The following is a 27163-nucleotide window of genomic DNA, read 5'->3' as shown; positions in this document are numbered from 1 at the left end:
GCTGTTGGTGGCACCTGTAGTCTTGATCCAGAGGGTGGCAGAAGAATAAGAAAGGGAATCAGAAGAAGAAGCGGGGTTGGCGGTTCGGGAAAAACACGGTGGACTGAAAAGCGCAAGTGAAAGTAAATGGAGAAAGGACTTATGAACGGCAAATTCACTTTCAAAACACTGCCAGATGGTTCGGTCCATAGGACAAAAATTATCTGCACTTACTGTCATGAAATGAGTTACAATTGATGTATGTCGAGTCTCAAATATAATTTGCAAGCCAAACACATGGCAGATGCAGAGAACCCACCGCCCCCCCCCTCGCCAAAAGCTGACATCACCATGTTTTGATCCCATTTAGGGTGAGGGGATATTTTTTGAGCCTTTTATTTCCCTGCATGATTTGAAGTGTTGTATAAACATTTTCATAAAGCAAGCATATTTGCCCTTTCTTATGTTGTTAAAAGTATTAAGAACATGAAAAAAATACATTGAGGTACATTTAGAACAGAAAAAAAAATGTGCGATTAATTTGCGATTAATCTTGAGTTAACTATGGACAAAATGCGATTAATCGCGATTAAAAATATGAATCGTTTGACAGCCCTAGTCTATATACATAAATATGTGTCTAGATACATCAAGTGACAATTTGCATTTATACTATGAAAAATTAATGAATTAACCCAGACAGAAACTCCACCAGGGTGAAGGTTGAAACTGAGGCTGAATGACAGCAGCAGTTTAGATCTTTACATTGGTTGATTCTGCTGTCAAACAAAAAAATTTCGTGCAGTGGTTCCCAACTAGGGGGTCCAGGCCCCCACTAGGGGGGCGCCAGAGATCACAGGGGGTGCGCACAACTTTGTATGCTCTGAGGTTGTGAGGTTACCAAAATTATATAAAATCCCAATAACACACCCAACTGGATAATCGAAACATATTTTTGGTCCACATTTAAATTCATTCACTTTATTCTTTTAGTGTATAACCAACAACTTTTAAGTTTTTGCTCTGTGGAAGTGTGTCTATGTGTCTATGTCTGTTCATATTACAGAGAGGCATAAACGGTTGGGCAACATTAAAAGGGAAAAGGACAGATGCTTTTTTGAGAAATGTTTCTTTTCATTTTTATTGTATTTTCATTTTTATGCTACAGCAGGCCAAATGTTTAGATGACGGGCTGAAGAGAAATTAAAAAAGATGCTTTTTTTTGCAGTCTTTAAATTTCATAGTGGTTTTTTTTTAATAGTCGACCAACTTCCAATCCGAAGTTTTATTTTCACTTTAAAGGAAATAAAATGAATATAGTAAGAATACAGTTTTGTGTGTATGTGTATTTTTAGCCAACTCTGCAAAAAGGGTTTTTGGTCTTACCGGTTTGAGTTCCTCCCTGTTGACCTTGCGACGGTAAAGCAGCAGGGCAGTAATGGTGTTGCCTGCCCTGGCTGCCTGCACTGGCGTTGGCGTCACATATAGAAAGTCCTTAGCACGCACACAGAACAACAGCATGGAAGCAAAAACAAACTCTCAATATGTATGCTTTTGGAGAAACAAGTACAAATGGAAAAAGGAGTCAAATGTAGGAAAGATGTAAGCAAGAAAAAAAGGTCCTGAAAAATAAAAAAGAACTGTTGATTTTGTCTCAACTTTATCTTAAAGGGTGCAAAAAGATAACAAAAATGTTTTTAGAGATTTAGCCCAGTCTTTTTCTAATGCAGTAGCTGTACTACTGTGAAGGAAGGGTAGCTGGTTACCATGCCATAGTAGTTACTGTTGACCATAATGGGACCTCGGCTCCTCAAGTAGATGTATTCCTCCCACCAGTCGCTCACCTGGAACCAAAAACATGACACATTTCGGTTTTTATGAAACAAACAGGGCAAAGCAAAACTCTCTTTCTGCACATGTTTTTTTGTGCTTTGTACTGTGTTTAAAATATGAAATCAGTCACATACGGTGGTGTGATAAAGTGTTGGCCCCCTACCTGATTTCTTATTTTTTTGCATGTTTGTCACACTTAAATGTTTCAGATCTTAAAACAAATTCAAACATAAGACAAAGATAACACAAGTGAACACAAAATGCAGTTTGTAAATGAAGGTTTTTATTATGGTCCTGTGTGAAAAAAATGTTTGCCCCCCACGTTAAAACATAACTTAAATGTGGTTCATCACAGCTGAGTTCAATTTCTCTAGCCACCCCCAGGCCTGATTACTGCCACACCTGTTCTCAATCAAGAAATCACTTAAATAGCTTACTGACAAAGTGAAGTAGACCAAAAGATCCTCAAAAATCTAGACATCATGCTCCAGATGTTTGTTTGTTCCAGAGAAATTCAGGAACAAATGAGAAAGAAAGTGATCAGTGATCTATCTGTCTGGAAAGGGTTATCAAGCCATTTCTAAAGCTTTGGGACTCCAGTGAACCACAGTGAAAACATATGGCGAAAACATGGAGCAATGATGAACCTTCCCAGAAGTGGCCGGCAAAACAAAAATACCCCAAGAGAGCAGCGAGGACTTATCCAAAATAAGAACTGCAGGCCTCCCATGCCACAGCTAAGGTCTGTGTTCATGACTCCACCATAAGAAAGAGACCGGACAAAAATGGCCTGCATGGCAGAGTTCCGAGACGAAAGAACACTGCTGAGCAAAAGGAACGTAAAAAGCTTGTCTCAGTTTTGCCAGAAACCACTTGATGATCCCCAAAACCTTTTGGAAAATACTCTGTGGACTGATGAGACAAAAGCTTAAGGGCCATGTAGGTTTGCATTTCTTTTTTTTCCCCCTTAATAATAAAAACCTTAATTCAAAAACTGCATTTTGTGTTTACTTGTGTTATCTTTGATTAATATTTAAATTTGTTTGATGATCTGAAACATTTAAACACTTTTTCACACCACTGTATAAACCAGAGAAGTAATCATTAATCTACATGAAAATGACAGCTTGTCACTTTCTCCATCTTTATTACTGGCTTGTTGGAAAACCTACGTTTCAACAGTTTTATGGGGAAAACCTTATACAAAAAACTGTATTAACCTTTACTTAAAGCAAAGTTATGTAAATGGTAAATGGACTTGCATTTATATAGCCCTTTTCCAGTACTCAAAGCACTTCACAGTACTCGCCACATTCACACACACAAACACATTCATATACTGATGACGGAGGCTGCCATGCAAGGTGCCAACTGAACATCAGGAGCAATTTGGGGTTCAGTATCTTGCTCAAGGGCACTTCGACACGCAGCTCAGCCCAGCCTGGGTGAGCCGGGTGGCACGTTTTACCACAGAATAACACCTTCAAAATTTTGATAGTGCAGTGACTTGTAATGGTATGAATGGTGTCTATCACAGCCACTCTGCCACCCTATCACTTGTTTCTGCACTATGTAACTTCAGTGAGAGCATTACTTACATGTTGACTATAAGAAGCTTCAAGACATAACACTGTTATGACATAACAAGGCATGTTTGTACTTAACACCTACATTACATCTGACAAGTTGTTAAAGAACTGAGATTTGTATTTACAACAGTGGTGTAGCACTCAGAAACTGTGGGGCGCACCAAATCGCACAGAATACAAATTTCTTCTAATTCTGCTGATTTAATGCACCGCACGCAGATGTTTCTTTTTCATATGATTGCAAAGTGCACCGTCCACGAGGTTGCCATGTGTCCGCTGGCAGCAGAGGGACATAAAGTGTGTAGGAGGTGTGATGGGTCAGTCTTTTAAACTCATCTGACATTTTTGATCTTCACGAGCAAAAACTTTTGAAAGGAAATGTTCTCAACTTGAAGTTGGCAAGGTGCGAGTGTTTGAGTTACACCACTACAGCTGGTGTCAGATAAGAAAAAATACATTAATCCTGTAAACACTGGTACTTGTGTTACAGTGATATACTGGGGAGGCATATTAAACGTATAAATTTGCCAGGATGGGGGTTGTGCTCTCTTACTCCCTGGCGTTATGTGATTTGAAAAACAAGCTATAACTTTGTGTGACCCCAATAACCCCTTGGTTCGCCATTTACATCCACTGAGTGACAGTTTACATCAACCGGTGACAGTTTACATCAACCGGTGGCAGTTTACATCCACCGAGTGGCAGTTTACATCCACCGGGTAGCAGTTTACATCCACTGAGTGACAGTTTACATCCACCGAGTGGCAGTTTACATCCACCGGTGGCAGTTTACATCCACCGAGTGGCAGTTTACATCCACTGAGTGACAGTTTACATCCACCGAGTGGCAGTTTACATCCACCGGGTAACAGTTTACATCCACTGAGTGGCAGTTTACATCCACCGAGTGGCAGTTTACATCCACCGGGTAACAGTTTACATCCACTGAGTGGCAGTTTACATCCACTGAGTGACAGTTTACATCCACTGAGTGACAGTTTACATCCACCGAGTGACAGTTTACATCCACTGAGTGACAGTTTACATCCGCTGAGTGACAGTTTACATCCACCGAGTGGCAGTTTACATCCACCGAGTGACAGTTTACATCCACCGAGTGGCAGTTTACATCCATCGAGTGGCAGTTTACATCCACCGAGTGGCAGTTTACATCCACCGAGTGGCAGTTTACATCCACCATCCACTAGCTAGCAGCTAGTAAACTCATTAATGAATTCTGTCAACTATTAATTCTCGTGCTTCTCTCGCACAGTAAGGTCTGGAGCCAGGATGAAGAAAACAGTGGAATTATACTGTCTTTATACCACTATGGATGAACCAAATGTTTTCTTCACAGATGAGTGTTTACTCTTATTTTCCCAACAAATGACTGCTGTAACTGTTACTGTGCTATGCTCGTGTGAGTAAACATCATTCCATGGGAATGATCCTGACTCCGTTTTCAGCTTTGCTTGCTTCAAGTGGTGACATTAATCTGATGTTGTTGAGCTGACATAATCAGGTATGCGATAAGTTCATCGTTCATTTGCTGAATGCTTTACACGTGGGTGTGTATTGGTCTGGATATGAAGCATCAGCAGTGAGGAAAAAATTAATGAACTTTAGTCTTTAAAGTTATGAGACGGATGAGATGATTTAAAAGTTCACATATGTGTTATACAGGGTTCGTACACATTTTTCAAGGTCAAATTCAAGCACTTTTCAAGCACTTTTAAGGATCATTTTCAAACTTTTCCAGTACCTTATCGCTGGGGTAAAATACATATCTACAGGAATATATATACTCATGATTATTATTATTTTTTTTTTTTTTTATCACAATTATGTACATTGTATTATGCTGTAAACATCTAAAATGATGTTTCATAATAGCAAAAACTTTAGAAATTAAAGGAGAACACAAAGTTTTATCCAAAAAAAGGGAAGCCGCTTGGCGTTCTTCAGGTACACTTGCACCGAGACAAAGAGAGACCTGAGAACAATTTTCTTTTTTGACATAAACTTTTTTAAGCTGTTCGCTTATTCAAAGTTTATTAATACTGAACATGTCATCAGTCCAAATTGCATCAAATTCACCTTCTCCTCAGCTGTCCTTCTCTATTGCTACCAGGCTGCATGTGTGATGATACACACACACACACACACACTGATTTTAATTCTCCTTGTACTAAGCAAACTATCCAGTCTGATCCCAATTTTGCCAAGAAACAGAGTTAAAATGTCAAGCACTTTTAAGCACTTAAACTAAAATCCAAGCACTTTTCAGACCTTGAAAATGCAACATTGAAATTCAAGCACTTTCAAGGATTTCAAGCACCCGTACGAACCCTGGTTATATATTCTAAAAAACAGATCAACAAATCAAATCAAAGCACATTCAATTTACTCTAATAAGTAACAAAGAAAGCTATAAAATATTCACATTTGAGAAGCTGGAGCTGAAGCTGGAGAATTTCACTTGAAACATGATTCGTGTTTAGTTGACGACATATTGCTACAAGTGCATTTTAGGGGGATCAGCTAATCAATTATCAAATTAATTGTTTCAGCTCTGGCTTGTGACTGTGTACACTTACGTAGTTTGTTGCCCACAGAGCTTTGAGTTTCAGGTAGCGTTGCAGACGGTTTCCCAGGTTTAACTCAAAGTGATTGGCCAGTTCGGTCATTCGTTTATACTCCGGATCTGTCAGTAGAGGACGCACCGATTGCAGGTACTGGGACAGAAAGAGCACAGAGCATCAGTTACAACCTGCTTCATGGATGCACAATTATTGTTAATTTCTGTTCTGCTGTTGCATTTTCATAATTTAGTCACTAATAAATGCACAATTTATAAAGCGATAGCGTATGTAAAGATAATGTGTTCGTCCACTCACCCTGCTCACTGTGTCTTTGATGGGAGGTACGGGCAGGTGAGGTAGAGAGGTTTGGTAACTGTACAGCAGAGGCTTCCTGCTTGATAATAATCTCAGCAGGGTCTAAAACACAGAGGATGATTTGTGACACTTTTGTATGACCATTTCAACACAGTTTATGGGTATTAACAATCAACAAAATATTCTTTTTAATTGTGGGGATCATACAACTTGTAAATTTAAAGCATTCGTTTAAGATTTGACACCATGCTGTGACAACGACCAATATACAAAAAGATTATTTCATTCAATCTGTGTCGGTGGCAACATATGCAAAACAGCCACACGAGGGTGCTGTCACACAAAGTAGGAGGTCATCTTACCACCCAGACTTTGGTGACGTTAGAAACTCGGCCGTGCTGCTCAAACATCCATTGGTGGTAGGAGAGCAGCAGCTTGAGGCAGAATCTGAGCGCCAGGATGAGAGAGAGCCACAGCAGAGTGCTAAAGACCAGCGCTGACACCATGGTCTGACCCTGAGAACTGAGCGACACATGAAGACTGGACAGAGGGAGGGGGACAGAACAGTTACCGGCTATGTACAGCAATATGTCCGTTAGTGGTAAAAAGTTCACTTTAGCACTTTTGTCATGTCACCCGGAGCTGAAAAGTAGAAATAATATAAACACAGAAAACAGAGATATTTGAAGAATTAGGACATTAAGTTATTTTTGACTAAAGGCAGCTTAAGAACATTCTTTAACCAGAAATTGGCAGTTAATGACAAAGGCTATGACGTAAACTAGATGGCAGGCACAAGGTGTCCAGTTACAGTGAGGAAAGCTCATATGAAGTCCAAAAACATGTAACATGTCACACATTTCATTAGGCACACCTGTGTAATAATCACACTGTTTAATCAGTATCTCGATATGCGACACCTTCCAGGGGGATGAATTATTTTAACAAAGAAGCAAATAAGAGTTAATTTAAACAAATCTGTGAAGGAGATTAAAGAGGGTCAAGTCTAGTCAAGTGTGAACAGAAAATCTCTGATCTTTTTTTCAAAGTAGATGTTGGAACAGTCGTCTCTAAATGGTCATGAAGGTACAACAGCTACATCTGCTGGGTCGATCAAGAAGTGAATTAGAAATATTTCAGTCACATAAGAGTATAATAACACGCAGTATGAGCAGCAGAACACAATGAGACATGCAATCAAAAATGCATTAAGAATGTAATCAACGTTAAAGTAATACATATGATCAATAAAATCAGGACAAATATAAGAATAGGAGGAAAACATACTCCATATTTCAAACGTATCCACTTTTTTTCATATTTTATATACAGTGTTGCTCATATATCCCATTTGTAGCCTCTCATAGCAGAACAAAGATTATCAGGGTGGAATGTAGCAGGTGTGTGTGTGTGTGTGTGTGTGTGTGTGCGTGTGTCACTATGTGGTAGACAGTGAGTCAGCGATGTTGTAAGCATGTGAAGCTACAGTTAGTGAAAAGACTGGGAGGCAAGTAGGTGAGAGTTCACCTCACCACACCCACACTGATCCGTAATGACTCACTGGCTTTATTTACTATTAAGTGATGTTTGCTTGGATCAGCAGAAATCCCTTTTCCTCCTCAGTGACTGTGGCAGGTTGCTATTTGAAGTGGAACTGTCACTTTCAGCTGGCAGCATTCTCAAGAATAGCTCAACGAACAAGGTTTTTTGAGGCTGATCTTGATATCGAGCTGATAGCATTTTGTGAAATTGATGAAGATCCCTTAGATTTTGTTTTTTGGGGGGTTTTTTTACGTGACCAACATATATACCAAGTTGCACATTTCACATAGTGAAAATAAACGTGTTAGTGCCCTCTAGTGGACAAACTGCAATTTCTTGTTACCTATAAACAAACTGATATAACTGCAATTTGCTGACATCAATAAGCATTTTAACAGTTTAGCTCAACTTCGGGCAAGATGTTGTTGGAGACATAACAACTGATAGCCATAAAAAAAAATTGTTCAATATGCAAAAGAGAAAAGAACAGCTGTATTGTCTGTCTAAGAAACTAAAGACAGAGGTCATTTGGGTGTTTTCTGTGTACCTTAGTGGCAGGTGTTGCTGTATCTTGGTGATCAGCCCCATGCTGGGATCGGAGCGCATGTACATGGTGGCCAGAATTGCTATGACAACAAAGAGCCAGGAGGAAGGGCTGGCAGGGTACACTCCCTTGATCAAACTGTTCTGTAACCACAAAAGAAGAAGCAGTGAGCACTGTGACTGGTTAAACTGTTCCCCCTCTGTTACACTGACATGGGCCATAGAAAAGAGAGAGTCCTTTCAGAGCCAACTAGAGGTTATTGCATATAACTTTCAACATTTAAATAACTGATGCTCCCTTTAAGAACCTTCAACGTTTTGTTTTTTTTGCATATTTCACATCCATATCTCTTGATCCAGTTGATCCAAGATGGGTACCGTACATGATGTGTAATGTAAATCATGTTTTTGTCACAAACAGCAGTGGCAAACATGCATGTCAGTACATGTTCGGAAAGGCTCAGCATTCCTCACCTATACACCTGGGAATGTACACCCTGTAATAAGGCCTTCTGCACTAAGCTCCCCACTGCACACATGAGGCAACCGTCCATACCAGCGGAGTCAGGACGGCAGGCATCATATGTTGTGTAGATTGTAAAATCCTCTGTGACAAACTTTTGTGTGCAAAAACGCCTTTCAGTTACATTTACAAAATAAATAACAATTAATTACAAATGTCATTGTGGCTAGAGATACATGACATAAATAGCACGTGTTTTAAGTGTCCATTTACCCATTACAAAATAGAACAAAAATAGACACACCTCCCCTCACTGTGCTGACTATACAACTTTCAAATTTAAGGTATCAGATTCAACTAACAGATGCCTACACTATAAAATGGGAACATTTAAGTGATAGAAAGATATAAAAAATTCTGGACTTTTAGTCAAATACATATTGCTTTGAGCAATATGGCAGCACGCATAAATGTAAAATATGAGGACAAGAACCACACACTGTCAAACACACACACACAAGGGATTTCCCATAATCCTTACCCTCATGCGGCTGACTCGTTTCTTCCATGATCGCACTCCGGACAGGTAGATCTGGTTCAGGGCCTGATAGGACAGCTGCAGGTCAATCCCCTCTGGTGTTATGGTGAACTGGAATGCCACCGCCTGGTGGGCCTCCGCCATCGCTATGGAAACACAAATGAACAAAACATTTATAAAGGTTTCTTTTATTGACGAAAAATGAATTGTTTTTTAGAGTGAGGACAGTACAATTCATTTTCAACAACTTCTTTCGCTTCTTTTCTTCTTCTTTTTTTTTTACCAGACAGCTTGATAATATTAGATACATCACTGGGACTGTGGCAGAATGTTAAAATAAACTTCTATAGTTAGTTTTATTAAGATTAAGATGGTTTTTTTTTTTATCCCCCTTGGAAGAAAATCGCAAGTAACACAGCAGTACAGAGAGAAATAATAGAGACAATAATAGAGAGATACTGGAAAGAATAAAATAACAATTTGATTAAAAAAATATAATAAAAAACTCTTAGAATAAAGATAAAAATGCAGCAACTGTCCTTGTATGTGCACAACATGTGCAATATGTTATAAATGTGCCTGTGCAACTCTGCAATGTACAGGGTTCCTGAGATAATAAATAACAACAGAAGAAGAAACAATCAGTCTTTGTGACAGTGAAGTGTGTGTTTGAAATTCATCAGTTGACAAAAGAGTTGTTGGGAGCTGTGATGGCGGTGTTGTGTAGTCTGATCGCTGATGGTATGAAAGAGCACCCCAAGCACTTTGAGGCACGTGGTTTGATGAGTCTGTGGCTGAACATGCTCCTGAGTTGCCTCAGCTCGGTGTAGAGAGGGTGAGAGGGATTGTCCACTACAGCTTGCAGCTTTACTCTCATCTTCCTCTCTGTCAACGCCTCCACACTGTCCAGTTTCATCCCCACCACAGAGCTGGCTTTCCCTCACCAGTTTGTTCAGCTAGATGGCACCACCGTTCCCGAGGCCACCTTCCCAGCACACTGTTGCAAAGAATATGACACTGGCTACCAAAGACTGGTAGAACAATCGTAACAGCCTAGTGCACACATTGAAAGACCTGAGCTTCCTCAGAAAGAACAGCCTGCTCTGTCCCTTGCAGTAGAGAGCCTCAGTGTTGTCTGACCAGTCCAGTTTATTCATAGTTTTCAGTCACGAGACCCGCTCGCTGACCTGGAGAGCAAAACAGACGGCGGCTCAGACTGGACTTTATGTAGAGACACGGCAAAAGCTTTCTCCTCACATAGTTATTTAGATCACCTGACAACCATGGAAAAGGGACGATATTGACAAAAAACTGCACGTTTTGGGCACTTGAGGCCCATATACAGCACCTGCTTCGATATTTCAGCCGTGAAAAACCACCAGGTCCCTGCCAGAGCTCGACTCCAGTGACATTTATGTGTACCTTGTGGAGAATCCCTCACCTTATACTGCTGCCAGGATAAAAGCTTATGAAAGTACAGACGATCTTTATTGTAAAAGCAAAGGCGAGTACTAATTAAATAACACTTGTTTTTGAACATTACTGTATTAATATTATTATTGTACATGTACCCTGGACATCACCAAAAAAAATCCCTAACAAAGTGTACCAGTCTAAACACAAGGGATTTCCAAGTCATTGCATTTTGAGCTAATTTGCAGCAAACGCAGCATCCTTCTTCTCAGCTAACTAGCTAACTTAATTAACCCCCTCAATACACAACAACAAACCATGTCAAAAGATTACAAGCAGATGTGCCTTATGGCTAAAAATATATAATATATAAGTAGTATATACTTGTGTTTACTTGAGCTTAACTGTGATGAAGTGCAAATACGTGTTTATTTGGATGGCTGCCATTGTTTAGACACGTCTTATGGAACAAATCCACAAGCTCCTCCTCCATGAGCTTTCTATGTCGGATGCATTGCCCAGGCTCGACTCCTTGCCTGTTAGTGCATCTGATACAACTACCGGGCATTTTGGCCAAACAAAACTGGTTCCAAACGAAATGTATCACTTGCTTCCTATGCTGGTGGGAAGCGGTGAATTATCTTTTACCCTCCAGGGGGGCGTTCCCCTGGGAGCATGACGTCATGTGAAAACTATGAATTGTTCAGATGCACCCCTAGGGACCTGTATTTGTCCACCATCTCCAGCCTCTCCCTGTTTATGGAAACAGGTGTTGGGGGGGGCTCTTTCTGCACCGAAAGCGGAGGAGTCATCAGATAACTTCTGCGGGTGGCATGTCCGGAGTTGTAAAAGAAGTCAGAGGGTGAAGAGGGTGAACAAAAACAGTGAAAGAACAGTTCCCTGGGCTCTTGTATGAAAGCTCTGTGTGGACAATACTTGAGTAATTTAATGTGTCAGTGGAATGTTGTTGTCTCACCGAGTCCTGCTGCAGCACCAAGAACACTGAATAAAAACTGCTCAGCCTGTAGCCTATAAAAACATGGTTTTGAAAAAAGCCACCATGTCCTACACTGTGTTGTGAATACAGTGGCTCTTTATATTGTCGACTGGCAGTTGTTTGACTTGACTTTTAATATGCAAGTGACTCTGCTATGGAATTAGATATGTGCCAGTAAGAATCAAATAAAACATATTCAATGTCAAATAAAAATACTAATTTGAGAATATACATCTCTCTCGTATTTGAATAATTATAGAAACTATTTCTCTTTTACTTTTTGATAGCATGTCCTTTTGTTTATAGTTGACTCTACATCTTTCTCCATGATCAGCCTTTTGCTCTCATTTGCAGCTCTGTGGTTACTCTGCCAGCTTACAGCTTTCAGCTTTGTGCTCCCTGATTTTTTGTTTGCAATTGGGGTTCAAACCTCTGGTATGATTGGCTTTTCAGGCGTGTGTCCCCATTGGCTAAGGGTTCTTTGAGTGACAATAATATATATAATATATATATAATATATAATTTTGTATCAGATTAATGATCAGCGTTTTTTTACATACAAAATATGACAGAAATAGGGGTTGAGGTCTGTCTCCATCAAAGTGGATGAGCTTCCCTGCGAGTGGCTGGAGTTGTCATATCCTGAAATAGACAGCAGTCACATTGAATTGCCAGGTGTATATGTATTTCTGACATGTCTCCTTTTATATTAATGACTTTTTTGTTTGCTTCTGTGAGATTTATTTTCTTAAATTAGTTAATTAATTAAATTCTTATTTCTATTTGATATTTAATAAGTTCTATTCTGTTCTTTTTTGTAAACCGACACATTCATACACTGATGGCAGAGGCTGCCATGCAATGTGCCAACTGCTCATCCGGAGCAATTCGGGGTTCAGGATCTTGCTCAAGGATGCTTAGACATGCACCCAGGGGAGCCAGGGATTCGAACCAGCAAATTCAAACTACAACCTGCTCTACCTGAGCTACAGCCACCCCACATTGGAACACATATGTAATTCACCACTCTAACTCTTACATTAGTGAAGTTGATCAACTGTACAGAGCTAATGGTCAAACTAATGGAAAGTCATTCCTCTTTGATGCATGATTTATGGATAGAAAAATAGTGATTGTTCAGCTCAGGAAACACAGCACTGCCAGCAGATAATATAGAGTAATTATCCTGCATGTGCAGTCACTTATTTAGCAAACCATCAGCTTCAGTCTGACATTATAAATCATTAACTACCACAGAGCCATTAGCCCTGGCATCATACTGGCAACTTAACAGCAACTTAACTTAACAGATAATGTAAAATAAATGATGACAGCAGATTCAAGACACTAACTCGTAACAAGGCACAAATGTGTGGACTATTCTCTTCTACTAAAAGCTGCAAATATACATCCATACTACAGGTTCATACAAGTGCAAAATATAATACTGTACACTTCAAAAGCCCATTCTGGCTATTGCTGGCATCCCAGTCTTCATAAATGTTTTCTTTCAAGTTGTCAACAGCTTTTGAAGGCAAGCTAAGAACAGCTCTTTTCCCATAAAAACATGTCACTGTACAAAAAGCATAGGTGTTAGTAATCTAAGTAACAATGGCTGAATTAACTGCTTCAGTGTCAGGCTCTGTCTATTGTTCTTGCTGGCTCACTCAAGGGAAAGAGTGAAATGCAAAAGTCTGTGTGCAATATGTGAACAATTAACATTCCCTGAGCTACTTCTTACAATGAAGCAAGGCATTGAAAAGCATGATGTAGGTCATGTCCTCTGTAAACTTTGACGAAATAGGATGCAAGCTAGGGCTGCACAAAAAATCGTTAAAAAAATCGCGATCTCGATTCACACATACACGTGATCTCATATCTACACACAGCGACTCTGAAGCATTTTATATCTCTAGCTGAATCACAAACAAATGCTCCTCTTTTCCTCCCGGATTTTTTGAAGCGCCCCCAAACGCAGCACTGCCGCTGCCTCCGCCCTCAACCTGTGGTAAAGCGTCTTTACAACACGTGATTCAGTGGCGGAAGCCCGCCTGCAGGTAAGTGTATGGAAGGAGTGAGTGAGAAGCCGATTTTAGAAGGGGCAGCAAGCCGCCAATCTGCCCGTCCTTTTGGCGGCTAGGTCCGCGGTTTTGGACAGAGGGCGGCAAATTGGGGGTCTGTTTTGGTCCGCCTATTTCCCGCCTCGGGGGGTACACTTATTTCCGCCTCGCCTGCTAAATGAGCAACTGGACAGCCGCTGAGATCGGGAGATGCTAGCGTCTTCTGGATCTCTAGTTGTATGGTTGTGTTAGCTTGTTGTTGTAGCTACAATCTAGGAACGGTCGCTACTTTCAAATTAAAAGCCCCCCGCTAAGAACCCAGCTCTAAACTCCAATGGGGTGTAATGTAAAGCTCTTATTTTGAAGACAAATTCGTTGTCAACTGCTCACAGCCCAACGTCGGGCTTCACGTCACGTCACATGTTTACCTCTACCTCTGAGGCGGCTTTTGGAAAAGGAAGAAAATTATGCCTCCGTTTTAGAAAGCCGATCACAGCAGCTATCACATATCACCTAGCTTAAGATACGGCCCCAATAAACACTGTACAACATGAGGTATAAAAGGATGCCCTCTCATCTCGGGAGACTAATTTTTTTTTTTTTTTTTTTACTTGTGTAAAAATAATTTCTCATCCAATGATAGAACTTGAAATGAACAAAAAAACATTGCTTTGGCAGAGGCATAGTAGTATCTGCCATACTATCATGTTTTTTTTTTTGTTTTGTTCAAGTTCATCAATGCAATAAACATTTTGTGAAAAAAATCGTGCCAGAGAATCGTGATCTCAAGTCTAAGCAAAAAAAATCGGGATTCACATTTTTTCCAGAATCGTGCAGCCCTAATGCAAGCAAAGCCTTACAAATAAACACAATACAGGGTTTCAGTGTTGCTTACTGAGTTCAATTGAACATTTTTAATAGGTCTTTTTAAGAACCCTATGCGCCAGTTGGTTTGATGGACAGAACCATCTAGGAAGTCTGCAGACACTCTCAAGAAATACTTGGCAAGTGATTGGATGAACTACCTGTCTACAACCGTCCATCATGGGTTAACTTCAACCAATCACATCGACAGTAAGACAGTGCTACCATCAGCAGTGATAGCAAACTCTTTCAACAACATGTTTTCTATAGACAAAAAAGGCTTCAGTGGGAAAAAAAATCTATTAAAATCGTATATCGAGTTTGGTCTGACAAAATCGGAGATTACATTTTTAGGCCTTATCGCCCAGCCCTAAAAACTCTATACTTCTTGTTCTTGGTTTGCACTATCTGGACAATTTTTTTATACCCATATTTGTTATTTGTAACAATACACTGCCACACTTTTTATAATAACATGTTCATATTGTATAGTATTATGTTTATATGTATAAATGAGTCTATCCTATTTCTTACCTTTTTATTATATTGTTTATTTTTTACTATTATTATTGTTCTTTGTAATATTACAGTCCTTTGGCTGCTGTGACAAAGAAATTTCTCAATTTGCGGGACAAATAAAGGAATTCTGATTCTGATTGCTTGAAGCCAGGCAAATCCAGCTCTCTCACAAAGGTTATATTCTTATACATTTTTTTATGATTATACTGGCCCACGTATGAAAGCAGGATGTCAAACCAGTAGGGACAATATGGCCACACATTTTTAATCATCCATTATTCATTGATAAATTATAAATTTCCAGGACTTCCAAGCAGTAATTGACAATAATTTCTCATGATATTCTGAACAAATATTCATTGCTTTAAAAGACGTGTCTTCATTTTTACTTTAGGCTGTATTCTCATTTTGACATCTTTTTTTTTTTTTTTTTTTTTTAGACAAGGTTTAAGGAAACTGTACCTCCCTATTTGAGTTTTCAAATCAAAACAAAAGACATTGGACAGGAAGATTCATCATTCAGCCTTCTGCAGCAGACAGAAAGGGTGTGGTCCAAAGGGTGAAACAATTAGCTACCGTTGGACAGAAATCTGTCACTGCTCGCTTGGTGAGTTTTTCATTCGTTTAATCCTTCACTTCCTGAGTAAACTGGTCAGAATGTAGAAACATGGATGCAAACATTAAGGAAACTTCTAGTCAGTGCTGTGCTGCTTGATTCTGCTGGCAAACCAACAGTAACAACTTGGATGGAAACATATCTGTCAGGTCCAAAAGCTTACTTTCACCAGAGATTTGACCTTCTGCGCACGTGTGTGTGTGTGTGTGTGACGCCAGAGCACTCATAAGTCCCATATTATTAAAAGGCAGAGTAAGGCACAGCTGTTGCCAAGGCCTATGGTGGATGATGACATGACAACTATACAGTTACAGTACATAGAAAGTAGGTCAACATATATAATCACTGCAAGGTCAGATTTGCGTGCGCAGAGCACCTATGACATGTCTTCCCCTTCTCTCTAACCAGGCAAGCAATTGATTGCTGCATATTTCTCACTTCCCACAGCTATTTCACACAGCCATTTGTGTGTGTGCGTGTCTATGTATGACTGAATGAAAGTGAGAGAGAAGTGAAAAAGACAGAGAGAGAAGGGAGAGAATGAAGGTGGGAGGAAAAGTGTGGGCATGGTATCTGGCACACACTGTGCAGTCGCTGCTACTTAGACTGACACAGAAAAATGTTGTATGCTAAGGGGGACCTCCAAATCACATTTACACCTTAACCTTTTATGCAAAGGATTTAGCATGCTGTCTCACCAGGTTAACCATAAGATACATGCTACCACTGTACTTGAACGCTGTTCTACAGAGCCTATGAATGACCTGCTTTTTGTCCAGCTGGGGTGGGACAGTCTTGTGCTGACCTTTGAACTTTTCCAAGAGTTGAAAGACCCTGTGAAGTAGTAGCAGCAGAGCGGCTTCTGTCATACAATTCCTAACTTTAAAATCAGGCCATCAACCAGTTCACAGTACATTTAGATCGATCCAGAGGTCCGTGTGTCATATCTTTAACTTTAAAACGGATTTCTGATTAATATCTGTAAACTGTTACAACCCTAATACCCGGAAATATTTGTTACCGTCATTCAACAGCAGTAAACAAATATACAACCTGTTGCACGATTATAAAAAAAGATTTATGACCGTTTTTTGTTTTTTTTTATCTAATTGTGTCAATATTCAGTGGTGAATCATCAAAAACTCCCTTGTGGCCCCTCCATCATTACACCAACAAAAAATGTACATAACTCTTTACCTTGGAAAAAACATAAGCATTTCATTTTGCTCAAAATTATGCTATTCCCTTCAATGTTTGCAAAAGTAAGCAGCAATAAGAAGCAGAGTCGTCAAAGTTAACACGATAACAACTTGTTAACAAGACCCTGGCTCTACACCCTGTTTGCTAGTTTGGGAAATCAGGAAGGAATGCAGCAGTAATGTTGTGGATGGCAGCTGAGACAAACCCGTTTGAGCAGGAATGGATGAATTAAAGGGTCTTTTGAAGCTTCAAAGCCCTGCCAGATGGTTCTTTCGACAAGAACAAAGGTTTTTGCATCTACTGTCGATGTGAACTGAGTTCCCACCGGACTATGTCGAGTCACAGGTACCACTTGCTGGCCTAGCACACAGCTAATGCAGAGAGCCCTCCTCCCCACACGCAGATCACGCTGTATAGAACTTGCAACAGAGACGCCTGGACAACTGTACATGTGACAAACTTTCAACAGCGACAGCTAAATGGGTGGCTACAGCTTGCAGGCTGTTTAACATTGTGCAGTTTACCTTTACAAGTGTAAAGTTGGACACTACATTATGTCCATCTGTTGTTGTTTGTTGGGCTTGAGTTTGCCATGTTGTGCTTTCAGCATATTTTTGTGCAAGTAGGAAATTTGAGGTTTTTCAGGAGACTATTCTGGACAGTATTCTATCAGAGTTTTGGATTGTTGCAATAATAATGTTCATACATTTGCATAATGTAAGCATATTTGTCCACTACTATGCTGATGTTGAGTATTAAAAAAATATCAATTCTAGGTGCATTCAGGACAGGTAAATTTTTTTTGATTATTTCGTGAGTTAACTATGGACCATCATGCAATTAATCACGATTAAATATTTGAATGGATTGAAGAGTAGATACCTGTATGAATGCAGGTGCCAAGAGTCACTGAGAATAAGATATAAATGCAACAATAATCTATACATGCAGATTGAACTTTAAATCACCGCTGCTGCTTTGCCTTTGGAAACAAAGTTAAGTTTTGTAGCAAGTAGAGTTACACTAAAGCTGCAAATTGGTGTTTAATTTGGTCAAAAACAATGTCGACAAACGGGTTTTACCTGCCGGGTGGAGGAAGGCATGTGGCCGTAACAGCAGCTACCTCCATTCAAGTCTAACAGGCTCAGCACGCGCACGGGAGTACGGCGGGAAGAGACGCGCGTGCACGCACTTGTACACACTAACCTGTTGATATAATGTTGTGTACCTGAAGAACAGTCTGTGGGCTTTTGTTTTTGCGTTGACAGTGTCATCTAAAGATAAAGTATCAGTAAAAAAAAAACACCCAACACGTTCTCTCATAAAGGGAGTTTGTTTTGTTTTGGATTGTTTTCCTCGTTAACACAAAATAAGTTCGAGTTAACCTAACATTAGCTTAAATATCCGGCCAACATCATCATCTCAGCTAGCGTATGCAGTGCTATAGCTAATAAGCCGATCTACCAGAAGATATACATTTCATGTTCGAGAAATGTTCTTGTTTGAATGACTCCATATGTAAGGCTACATAACACTATCATTTACCTCCAAATACCTCAGAGGTCGCCATTTCAGAAACTAATTTCAGCGTCGACACAAAGTAAAGTTACGCCACTAACTGGGACTTGTTTGAATGTGCCTGAGACCAAACAACATTAAGAAAATAGTTTCATGCCGCTCTCCATCACTGCGTGATGTAAGGCTACACCCACAGCCACCGACACAACAAACACAACCAGTAATTCAACACACACATGTAGCTGTGACTCCCAACAGTTGGCCTTTAGTGAAAGTACAGTGTATTGGCATACATGCACTGTGGCCCGGCGTCATATCAACATTGTTCAACACACAGTGGTCCATTCATGCTCAGCACCATATCCCAACCCCATGCGATGCACATAAGCCAAAAGAGAGGAAAAAAGGGAAAGTTTGCATCACATTGATAAAAAAAAAAATAGGCCAACAGTTCGATGAGAATTTATAAAATGCGTTTAAAATTGTACCTGAAACGTCTTTTTCGAAGAGCTTTCTCGGTGAGAAGGTTGATACGGAAACGTCTGTCTGCACCCCTCCCTTCTCCTCAAGCCAGCAACAGAGCGACACTCAGAGTGCTTTCCATAAAGCAGGGCGATCACCGCGAGGGCCAGCGGACAAAGATAGTGTGAGCACGAGAAGATGACGCACTGCCTGTCGCGAATTTCGGGGGCTGAATTGTCGCTGTGTGAATGCGGGCGGTAACTTTGACGCATGCTGTAACCATCAGCACGGATGGTGACCGGTGTGATAATATACTACGAGATATATATAATTAAAGACGAAATAACCTGAGCGAATTTTATAGTTGAATTATTAGATATAAGGAGCTCTGGACACTTTAGTACTGTCAGAGTGAGAGCTCTTCACTACACTTCACTCTTCAGGAAGCCAATACGCGACGTTAGCCAGAGACACGCCCACCTCTGACACATGGAGGATACTTTCTTCATTTTACAAAAATGATGGGCATGTAGGGTGAATAGGTCGCGCTGTGACTAACGCATAGAGCTGCTTTTATTTTATTTTGTATTATTTTATTTCAGTTATTTTCCCAAAGCCTTCGCAGTATTTAGGTGGGTTAAGTCTCTTCATCATTTAATGTTTAACAAATATTACTGCAAAGCTCCGTTAACCATTTAACACTTGACCTACTTGTTTCCCAAAGTAGAGAAGCCTAAATAAACACCTTCAAATTACAAAAACCCACAGAATCAAAAGCTACCCTTACATTATAATTTGCTCGGAAATTGCAGAACTCACAGATATCTTTAATAGTGTCAGGAAGAGCATTTCCACACGCATAATGGGAAGCAAACTCTTCTCTTGTGACTTAACAGCTGTGTAGCCTTGAGAAATCAGTGGGGTTAATAAAATAAAAGGCTTCAATTTGCAAAGGAGCGTAAAGATTGGACTCTGGAGCAATGGAAAAAGCTCTTGTGGTCTGATGGGTCCAGATTTACCCTGTTCCAGAGTGATGGGCGCATCAGGATAAGAATAAAGGCGGATCAAGTGGTCACACATCATGCCCAGTAATACTACCGTACAGGCCTGTGTGGGCAGTGTTATGATCTGGGGTTGATTCAGTTGGTCTGGTTTAGGGGTCAGCAACGTTATGTGCCCAATAAAATGAGGTCAGCTGGGCTGCCGTTTAGCTCAGTTGGTAGTGCAGGTATCCCATGTAAAGAGGCTTTGTCCTCGCTGCAGCGGCCCCGGGTTCGAGTCCTGGCCTTTGGCCCTTTGCTGCGTGTCACTCCCTCTCTCTCTCTCTCAACCTGTTTCCTGTTATGTCCGTCAGCTGTTCTGTCAATAAAAGGCCAAAAAAATATTTAAAAAAAAAATGAGGTCAGCTGAGTACCTGAAAATATTGAATGAGCAGGTTTTTCAATCAATGTTTTTTTCTTCCTTGATGGTACAGGCTTATTTTGCGCTGTAGAAGATGTAGTATGCAGCGGCTTCACTCTCCCATCATTAACACAAGATCTTGCCGATAAAGTAAATGCAACTCTGGATGGAAGTGAATGTTGTGACATTTGCATAAGCTTATCTAAACTATGCGTATAGCTGTAATCTGCTGTGTGTAAGGCAGTCAAAAAAAAATAACAGAGTGTGTGATTTTTTTTTTGCCCGGGCAGTGTACAAACTTGGAGGGTTACTTTAAAAGTGTATTTAGAATGCCACTTATTACCTGTTAAAAATGTAGTAAATACTGTAATCCAAGTATCACAATATTGAAGTAATGTAACTTGATTATTTTCTGTTACTTTTGGATTTGAATACTGAACATGCAAATAAAGACTAAAGATGACTTTTATTTCATCTTAAAAAAATCTTTAAAACAAACAAACAAAAAAATGCTACGTACTTGTGTATTTGATTTCACTTAAGACCAGAAGTGTCGTCATGTGTCCACATATGAATGGCTACAGTGTAATAAATCATTCTTTATTTTTAAAAAAAATCTGGAATTTTATCAGAGGACAATCACCTTCTTTTTGTGGTTAAAGGATTTCCTTGTCAGTCAGGCTAGTTGTTTCCCTGATTCCAGTCTTTGTGCTAATCTGAGATGAGTAGTAACTAGCGGTAGCTTTACATCTAGGCTGCCGTACAGATATGAACTAGCTAACAACAATGTGCATTTCTTAAAATGTTGAGCTATTTAAAGGTGTATATTCAAAGTAATGCCAGATCAGCCTTGAGAACCCAATGTGTATTTTCTGTTCCTGGTTGAACGTTAACCCCTAAAGCCCTAAATTCTACAGACACATACCAAGCCCTAAAGTCCTCAATGGGAGCTATGTCTCTGCGCTTAACGTCCTTTTGTGAACTAGAAGAACCTCAGTGGTGGAGTTTGTCACCATTCAAAAGGAGAAAAGTGACGTAACATTTTTACGTATCATTAAAAGAGAGCACAAAACCCACAGATATTTCCATTGTTGTTTATTGGTCAGTATTTCTCACAGGCAATAATAATCATTGTCATAATAGTGCACTTTTCCTTTTTTGTAATTATACTACAGACATTTCTCTTCATCGTTGTCATCATCATCATCATGAATCGTTTTAGAAGTTTTCTCGACCCACCCTCCCCCACACACCTCTTCCTCTCGAGTTTTTCTCTCACTTCACAAATTCCTCCAGAGTGAAAAAAAAAACAAAACTTTTTCTACTGTGTGGATTGGAGGTTCTACAAGATGGTGGGGGGCGGGGGGGCGATCATGGGTGTGGCGCGGCAGAGTAGGGTGGGAATGGAGGTGAATATGGGAGTGAGACAAGAGATTATAGTCGTACAATTCTTACTGCGGAAGAAGAATGAGCAATAATGATGAGTGGAAGAGTTGTACGGTGACTACAGTGTCGATAAAAGATAGTGAATGCTACATAGATATGGATTGCATACAATGGAGACAGAGACAGGCATACAGTGTATACAAATGTATACAGCATCTGCGTTGAAGTATACAGTGTATAAAATGTATACAAGGGCGGGGGAGGAGGGGGTGATTATATAAGGGGGGACATATGTGCAGTTTGGGCAAGGACGGGCGTGGAGCAGGTTTCAAGTGATACAAAGAGGATGAATGGGGGGGGAGTAGAAAATGTAAAGTGGATGGGTGAATGGGGATGGGGGGGGTGATAAAGGAGGAATAAGGGAGGGAAGGAGGGAGGGGTGAGATTACTTTCAATAGGGGAGTTTCGCGAGCGCGGGAGCCTCTCAGCCGCTAACGTGCCGAGGGTCCCGTTGTGTGTTTGAATAGATTTTGATGCAGAGTTTGCTCAGAGTGCAGCACAATCTGGAGCAGCCTTCCTTCCTGTCTTCGCTCTTCCCATTTCTACCCTTGAACTTGCTTCTTTCTTCCTAGAAATGAATGCAAGGTGAACTTGACTCTGACCTTGTGTTTAAAAAAAAAAAAAGACTGTGATGTAACCCTCTCTTTCATGTGTGCGAGTGTGTAACTGAAAAACCCTCTAGCCTTTGACCTTTTACATGTTTTGCCTTTGTGCTGGATTGCACTTTGGGGGCCCACTTTGAGCAGCTGTGATGAGAAAAGAAAGCCTGATCACTGATGAGACGGGGAAAACACATTTAAATCCAATGGTAAGCCGGTGAAGACTAATAATCTTTCTTGCGTATCTCCGTTTAGATGGCAGCGCCACTTACGAGTCCACTGTCCAGAAGAACTGGCAAATAGTTTCCCCCAAAGCGCCTTCTTACTATTCTGAGACAATGACGAAATCCCCCCTGTGGCTTGTCAGACAGGATATTATGAAAAGGTTCAGTTTGCACTTGGATGCTATTCTCGTGAAAACAATTCTAGATTGCTGACCACATTTCAAGGAATTTGTAAGAGACAAATAAAAGTACAGAAGATGGCAGATCAAAATGCAAATGAATGTTGTTTCTTTCCATACTTGTTCAGTCTTCAGTGTGAGAAGAGACCAAAAGGAAGTCAATTTGGAAACGTGTAACGGTTTCAGAGTGACGGTTTGCACGAATAAACACAAGAGTGTTTCAAAGGGAATGAATGTGACAAGAAAAAAAATCTTTGTGTTCTAACGGTTAATGAGTTATTCAGCACTCAGAGCCAATTTAAACATGCTGAAGTTTAACAGGTGAGTTTGCGTCATCTTCACCTTCTTAGTTTAACCTGTAAGCATGCTAACGTGTGTTAGTTAGCTCCAAACATAAAAGTGTAGCTGAGGCTAGTGGAGATGTCATTCATGCCGGTATTCTTTGTAAACCAAAGTTCCAAGTGAAGGGATCACCAAAGCCAGAGGGATGGTAGCACACATCATTAATCATTAATTAGACAAGACTATTTATTTAAAAGGCCTGTGTGTCTGTGAGCGTATGTGTGTGTGTTTTCAGTGTCAAACACACCAAGGTATTTTTGCAGCATCGATTTTCTTAATGTTCAAGAAAAAGGAGAGGAGCTGTTTTTCAGTTTCTGTCAGGGAAAGCTGGTTTGCTCTGCAGTGTCAGACATCTTGAAAGTAACATTTCCCCGTCTTCACCCATCTCCGGCTTTTCATTAAATAAAATCACACTTCAAACAAGTACATGGCAAATAAATAAATGAATAAATAAATGAATAAATAGATACATAAATAAATACATTTTCAATAAACATATGGATCAAAAAATGTTCTACCACTCTTGCGTTTTTGACATTCACATGGTTAGTGCCGCCTTCTAATTTGTTGGTGTCGAACATGTAAACATTGAAGAAAAAAAAAAAAAAAGGACAGAAAAAATAAACAGAACAATAAAACAAGCAATGATTCATTCTTTATGTGTGGCTCCAGTTTTCCTTTTCCCCCTCCAGGCAGTACGTGTGCATTTTTATGACAACAGACACACCTGAGTCCTTTCTCTTCCTTCTTTTTAGTTTTCATTCTTGTGTAACGTACATTATTTGTTCATGTCCACCTGCCTTTCTCTGTCCTCCCTCCATTTCTCCTTCGGACAGGCAGAAAGAACTGAGGCTTTTGTTGGGGCATTGAGTCACCCTGCATCATTATGCATCTGTTGTCAAAGGAACATTATGAAGGGTTTCAATTGCGTAATTGTGGGTCTAAAAAGCTTAAACACTTGGTTGTCCTGTCCAGCCTCTTCATTTGAGTTCCACATTTCCATCATCACACATCTCCAGCTACGGTCATATCATGGGATTTAATCCTCTTTTCAGTGAGGATAGATTTGGACACTTTTTCCTTTAAACAAAATTGACATGCCCATGTGGAGACCTGCATGAGAGGAGTTATTGGTCACTGTCATCCTTCCTCCTGTCCACATTGGCTGTGAAGTGATCCCTGCCCAAAGTGAAGTGGCTCTAATAAAAGAGAGATGACAAAATACGAAACCACCTAAATGCATTCTTAAAGTGTAGCTGAAGCTAATGACTTAGCAGTCTGAGCTAGCCAAACTAATTAGGTAGGCCCTATCTTTGTCCTAGCAATCATATGTAGGCAGTCTTTAGGCTGTATTCAGACCAAATCCGGCAGCAAAAACTCGAGTCTTCCATTCATTTTAATGAGGGTTATGCATTTTCAGACCGATCAGACCAGCAGCATGAAGGGCTGAAACCACAGTGACATATAGTGTAAGTGTAATCATGTGTATTCCGTCAGTTTGGCATGATGCATCAGTTTAAAACGTTATGTTTTTTCTATCTGTGGATGCCAAAGATCACTGTAGGACGGGCATGCTTAACCAACTCTGGCATGACTAGAGATCATAAGTAGAGTAGAGCGGGTCAGTAGCAGGCATGCTATTTAGCATGGCTAAATGCTACAGAGAGAACACAAGCGACAATTTTCTGTGTTGCATTATCTTTCACTTGTTTCACGTCACACAGACGGGCCATGGAGTGACACTATATCACCGCCGCGCAACCCTGCAGCGTATCGTCGCACTTACGGCTTTGGTCTGAATACAGCTGTAAACAGACGGACTAACAAACAAATAAGAAAAAGTGTGATTACTTAAAAACAAGTACGAAGGAACACAACAAGGAAATCAGGAATTTTAGACAAAATGGCAGACGAAAGCAAGCACATTATTGCGTATCTGGTGCCTCTCTGGTCAACTGACCATAAAAAGCTGTAAATATATATATGTATGTATGTATGTATGTATGTACAGGTGAATCCTGTCATTAAAATGGCTACATTCCTGCAAGTCGAAAGGTAAGAGCTGCTAGCTTGTTTAGTTTGTACCATTAGGGACTGGGTTAGTGTTAGGGCCATTCTTAGCATGTAGGTTGCAAGCTCAGAAGTTGTTTGACAACGCTAACATGCTGATAGCGGAAAGGAGGGAAATGGCACCTAAGCTCGGCGTCCAATGGCCAGCTAACACCACCAGTCTACATCCTGTGAGTCATGCTAGGCTCACTCAGACTGCTGAAGCCTTGGATTGGCTTTGGCTAAACACACGCACCGACTACGGCTTTCGTCCACTTTCTTTCGGGCAACACTCGGAAGGGATTGATTCACAGCCATTATGTAAAAGAGTAAAAACTATAGCAAACAATAACTTTAAAAGAACATATGGTATATGTTGTACTGAAATAGACTACCTATTATTTAACACAACTGACTTTCATTGTCATGTTTAGGTGAGTTTATGTTTTTGGCTACTAGTTTTTCTTTTGTCCTTCCTTTGCGACCAAATAGATACCTGTTGCTAGCTATCCTTTGTTTTGTCTCTATCTATTCATCCCCCTCTCTTTTAGTGGGAGTTTACACTTGTGAGACATTCTACCTGTGTTGTGAATAGTGTCCTCAAAACGTGGCTAAATGTAATTTGCTATCCACTTTTTCTCCTCCGTTAAAGGCAATTACGGTATCATAGCTTTATCAGTGTAGTTCAGAAATAATTGTGGGACTTAATGCTGCTCATACACTCAAGGAAAAGTTGTGTCTCGTCTGTCATGTTTTGATGTTCACCTAGGGCTAAATTACGTAGACCATGTCAGATCTATTCTCTACCATTTCGTTGTGTTTTTCCCTCTGCTCTCAAGACTGCTTGGTTGTTACAATACAGCATTAAGTTTTCTAATTATTCAGAAATTATATCCACTTTGAACAATCAAATCTAGACTCCTCCTGTAATTCTTACTCTTTTCTCAAAAGACAACCTCGTTTTGTCACTTTGCTCAAGATTACACATTTTTTCTTCTTTTTGAAGTGAAGGGAGGAGAGGAGAGCATGCCTTCTGTCATGTGACTCTTCATTTTTCATCAGGTGGTGTTGAAGAGAGTTGACAATCCAGGTGACAGTTGGCTGGTCAGAAAATGATAAAAGAGAATGACTGAAGGGGCTCTGTTGGTGGCTAGTGTCTTTCATTTTGACTGACTGATGGGAGATTTCCTGTCGGATTTGAAACTTGTCTTGGATGTGATTGGTTGTTGGGAAGGGTATGTGCTTTCTTGATTCATCGGAGCAGGTGAACTGTGTGTTTCCCTGTCTGTGAACTTTTCCTGTATTTCTCTGGCAAAGTGGGACTTTTTGGACAACCTGTCTTTGAATTCGTCCCTCTGGGGTGAAGCTGCCCTTGAAGGCTGACTAGAGATCAGCTCAACCTGCCTCCTCCTCCAGTATACATTTCTGCTGAAACCAGCCTTTGTGGGGAGTTCTCTGCCATATCCCAAGATCAGCTTCAACGAAATACTTCCCCTCAGATATTCCATTGCTTTGGAGTAATGGTAGGAAGCAAGGCAGGAAGTAAGGAAATGGAATAGAATGTGGGAAGGACTGAGGGAAGGAAGAGAAAAAGGCCAGGCGGATGACCCTCGTCTCTCTTCCACAACATTCTTTTCAGGGATGAGACTGCGTCCCGTTGGACGACGAGAGAAGTCTGGTCTTGTCCTTCCCTGACCCGCGCCTCTGTAAGACGGTCCCGCTGCTGCTGCCACTACTGCTCCCTCCATCTGCCGCACGCTCCTTCTCTCCCCGCTCCCGCTCGGATCCGCTTTCGGAACGCCGGGAATTCTGACGCGAAGGCGTGCTTGGCTGTCGGGAAAGCTGACCGTTCTTCTCATCTGAGGGGCCAGGGGTAAAATCAGGGAGAAA

At 40.5% G+C, this 27163-nt stretch overlaps 2 protein-coding genes across 4 annotated transcripts in view; both read right to left on the bottom strand.

Moving 5' to 3' along the window:
• The window catches only part of cpt1a2b (carnitine palmitoyltransferase 1A2b), a 52536-nt gene extending 33324 nt beyond the window's left edge, over positions 1 to 19212 (bottom strand). Inside the window, exons 1-8 of the mRNA XM_030406762.1 lie at positions 19060 to 19212; positions 9388 to 9530; positions 8388 to 8527; positions 6661 to 6838; positions 6299 to 6400; positions 5999 to 6136; positions 1746 to 1823; positions 1366 to 1473 (exon numbers count right to left, since the gene is read on the bottom strand). Of these exons, the coding sequence (XP_030262622.1) occupies positions 1366 to 1473; positions 1746 to 1823; positions 5999 to 6136; positions 6299 to 6400; positions 6661 to 6838; positions 8388 to 8527; positions 9388 to 9528 (885 nt within the window). The 5' untranslated portion in view covers positions 9529 to 9530; positions 19060 to 19212. The remainder of the gene's footprint in view (positions 1 to 1365; positions 1474 to 1745; positions 1824 to 5998; positions 6137 to 6298; positions 6401 to 6660; positions 6839 to 8387; positions 8528 to 9387; positions 9531 to 19059) is intronic.
• Positions 19213 to 21512: 2300 nt separating this feature from the next.
• Positions 21513 to 27163, bottom strand: part of brsk1b (BR serine/threonine kinase 1b) — a 29182-nt gene continuing 23531 nt past the window's right edge. For 2 of the 3 annotated variants that reach the window (XM_030406759.1, XM_030406761.1), the window contains exon 20: positions 21513 to 27132. In XM_030406759.1, the coding sequence (XP_030262619.1) occupies positions 26909 to 27132 (224 nt within the window). In that variant the 3' untranslated portion in view covers positions 21513 to 26908. Of the gene's footprint in view, positions 27142 to 27163 lie in introns of all 3 variants that reach the window. The other variant, XM_030406760.1, reaches the window with a different exon arrangement.

This window comes from Sparus aurata, chromosome 23, assembly GCF_900880675.1.
Source record: "Sparus aurata chromosome 23, fSpaAur1.1, whole genome shotgun sequence".
NCBI classification, from domain to species: Eukaryota; Metazoa; Chordata; class Actinopteri; order Spariformes; family Sparidae; genus Sparus; species Sparus aurata.
This window is presented reverse-complemented; position numbering and strand designations above follow the sequence as displayed.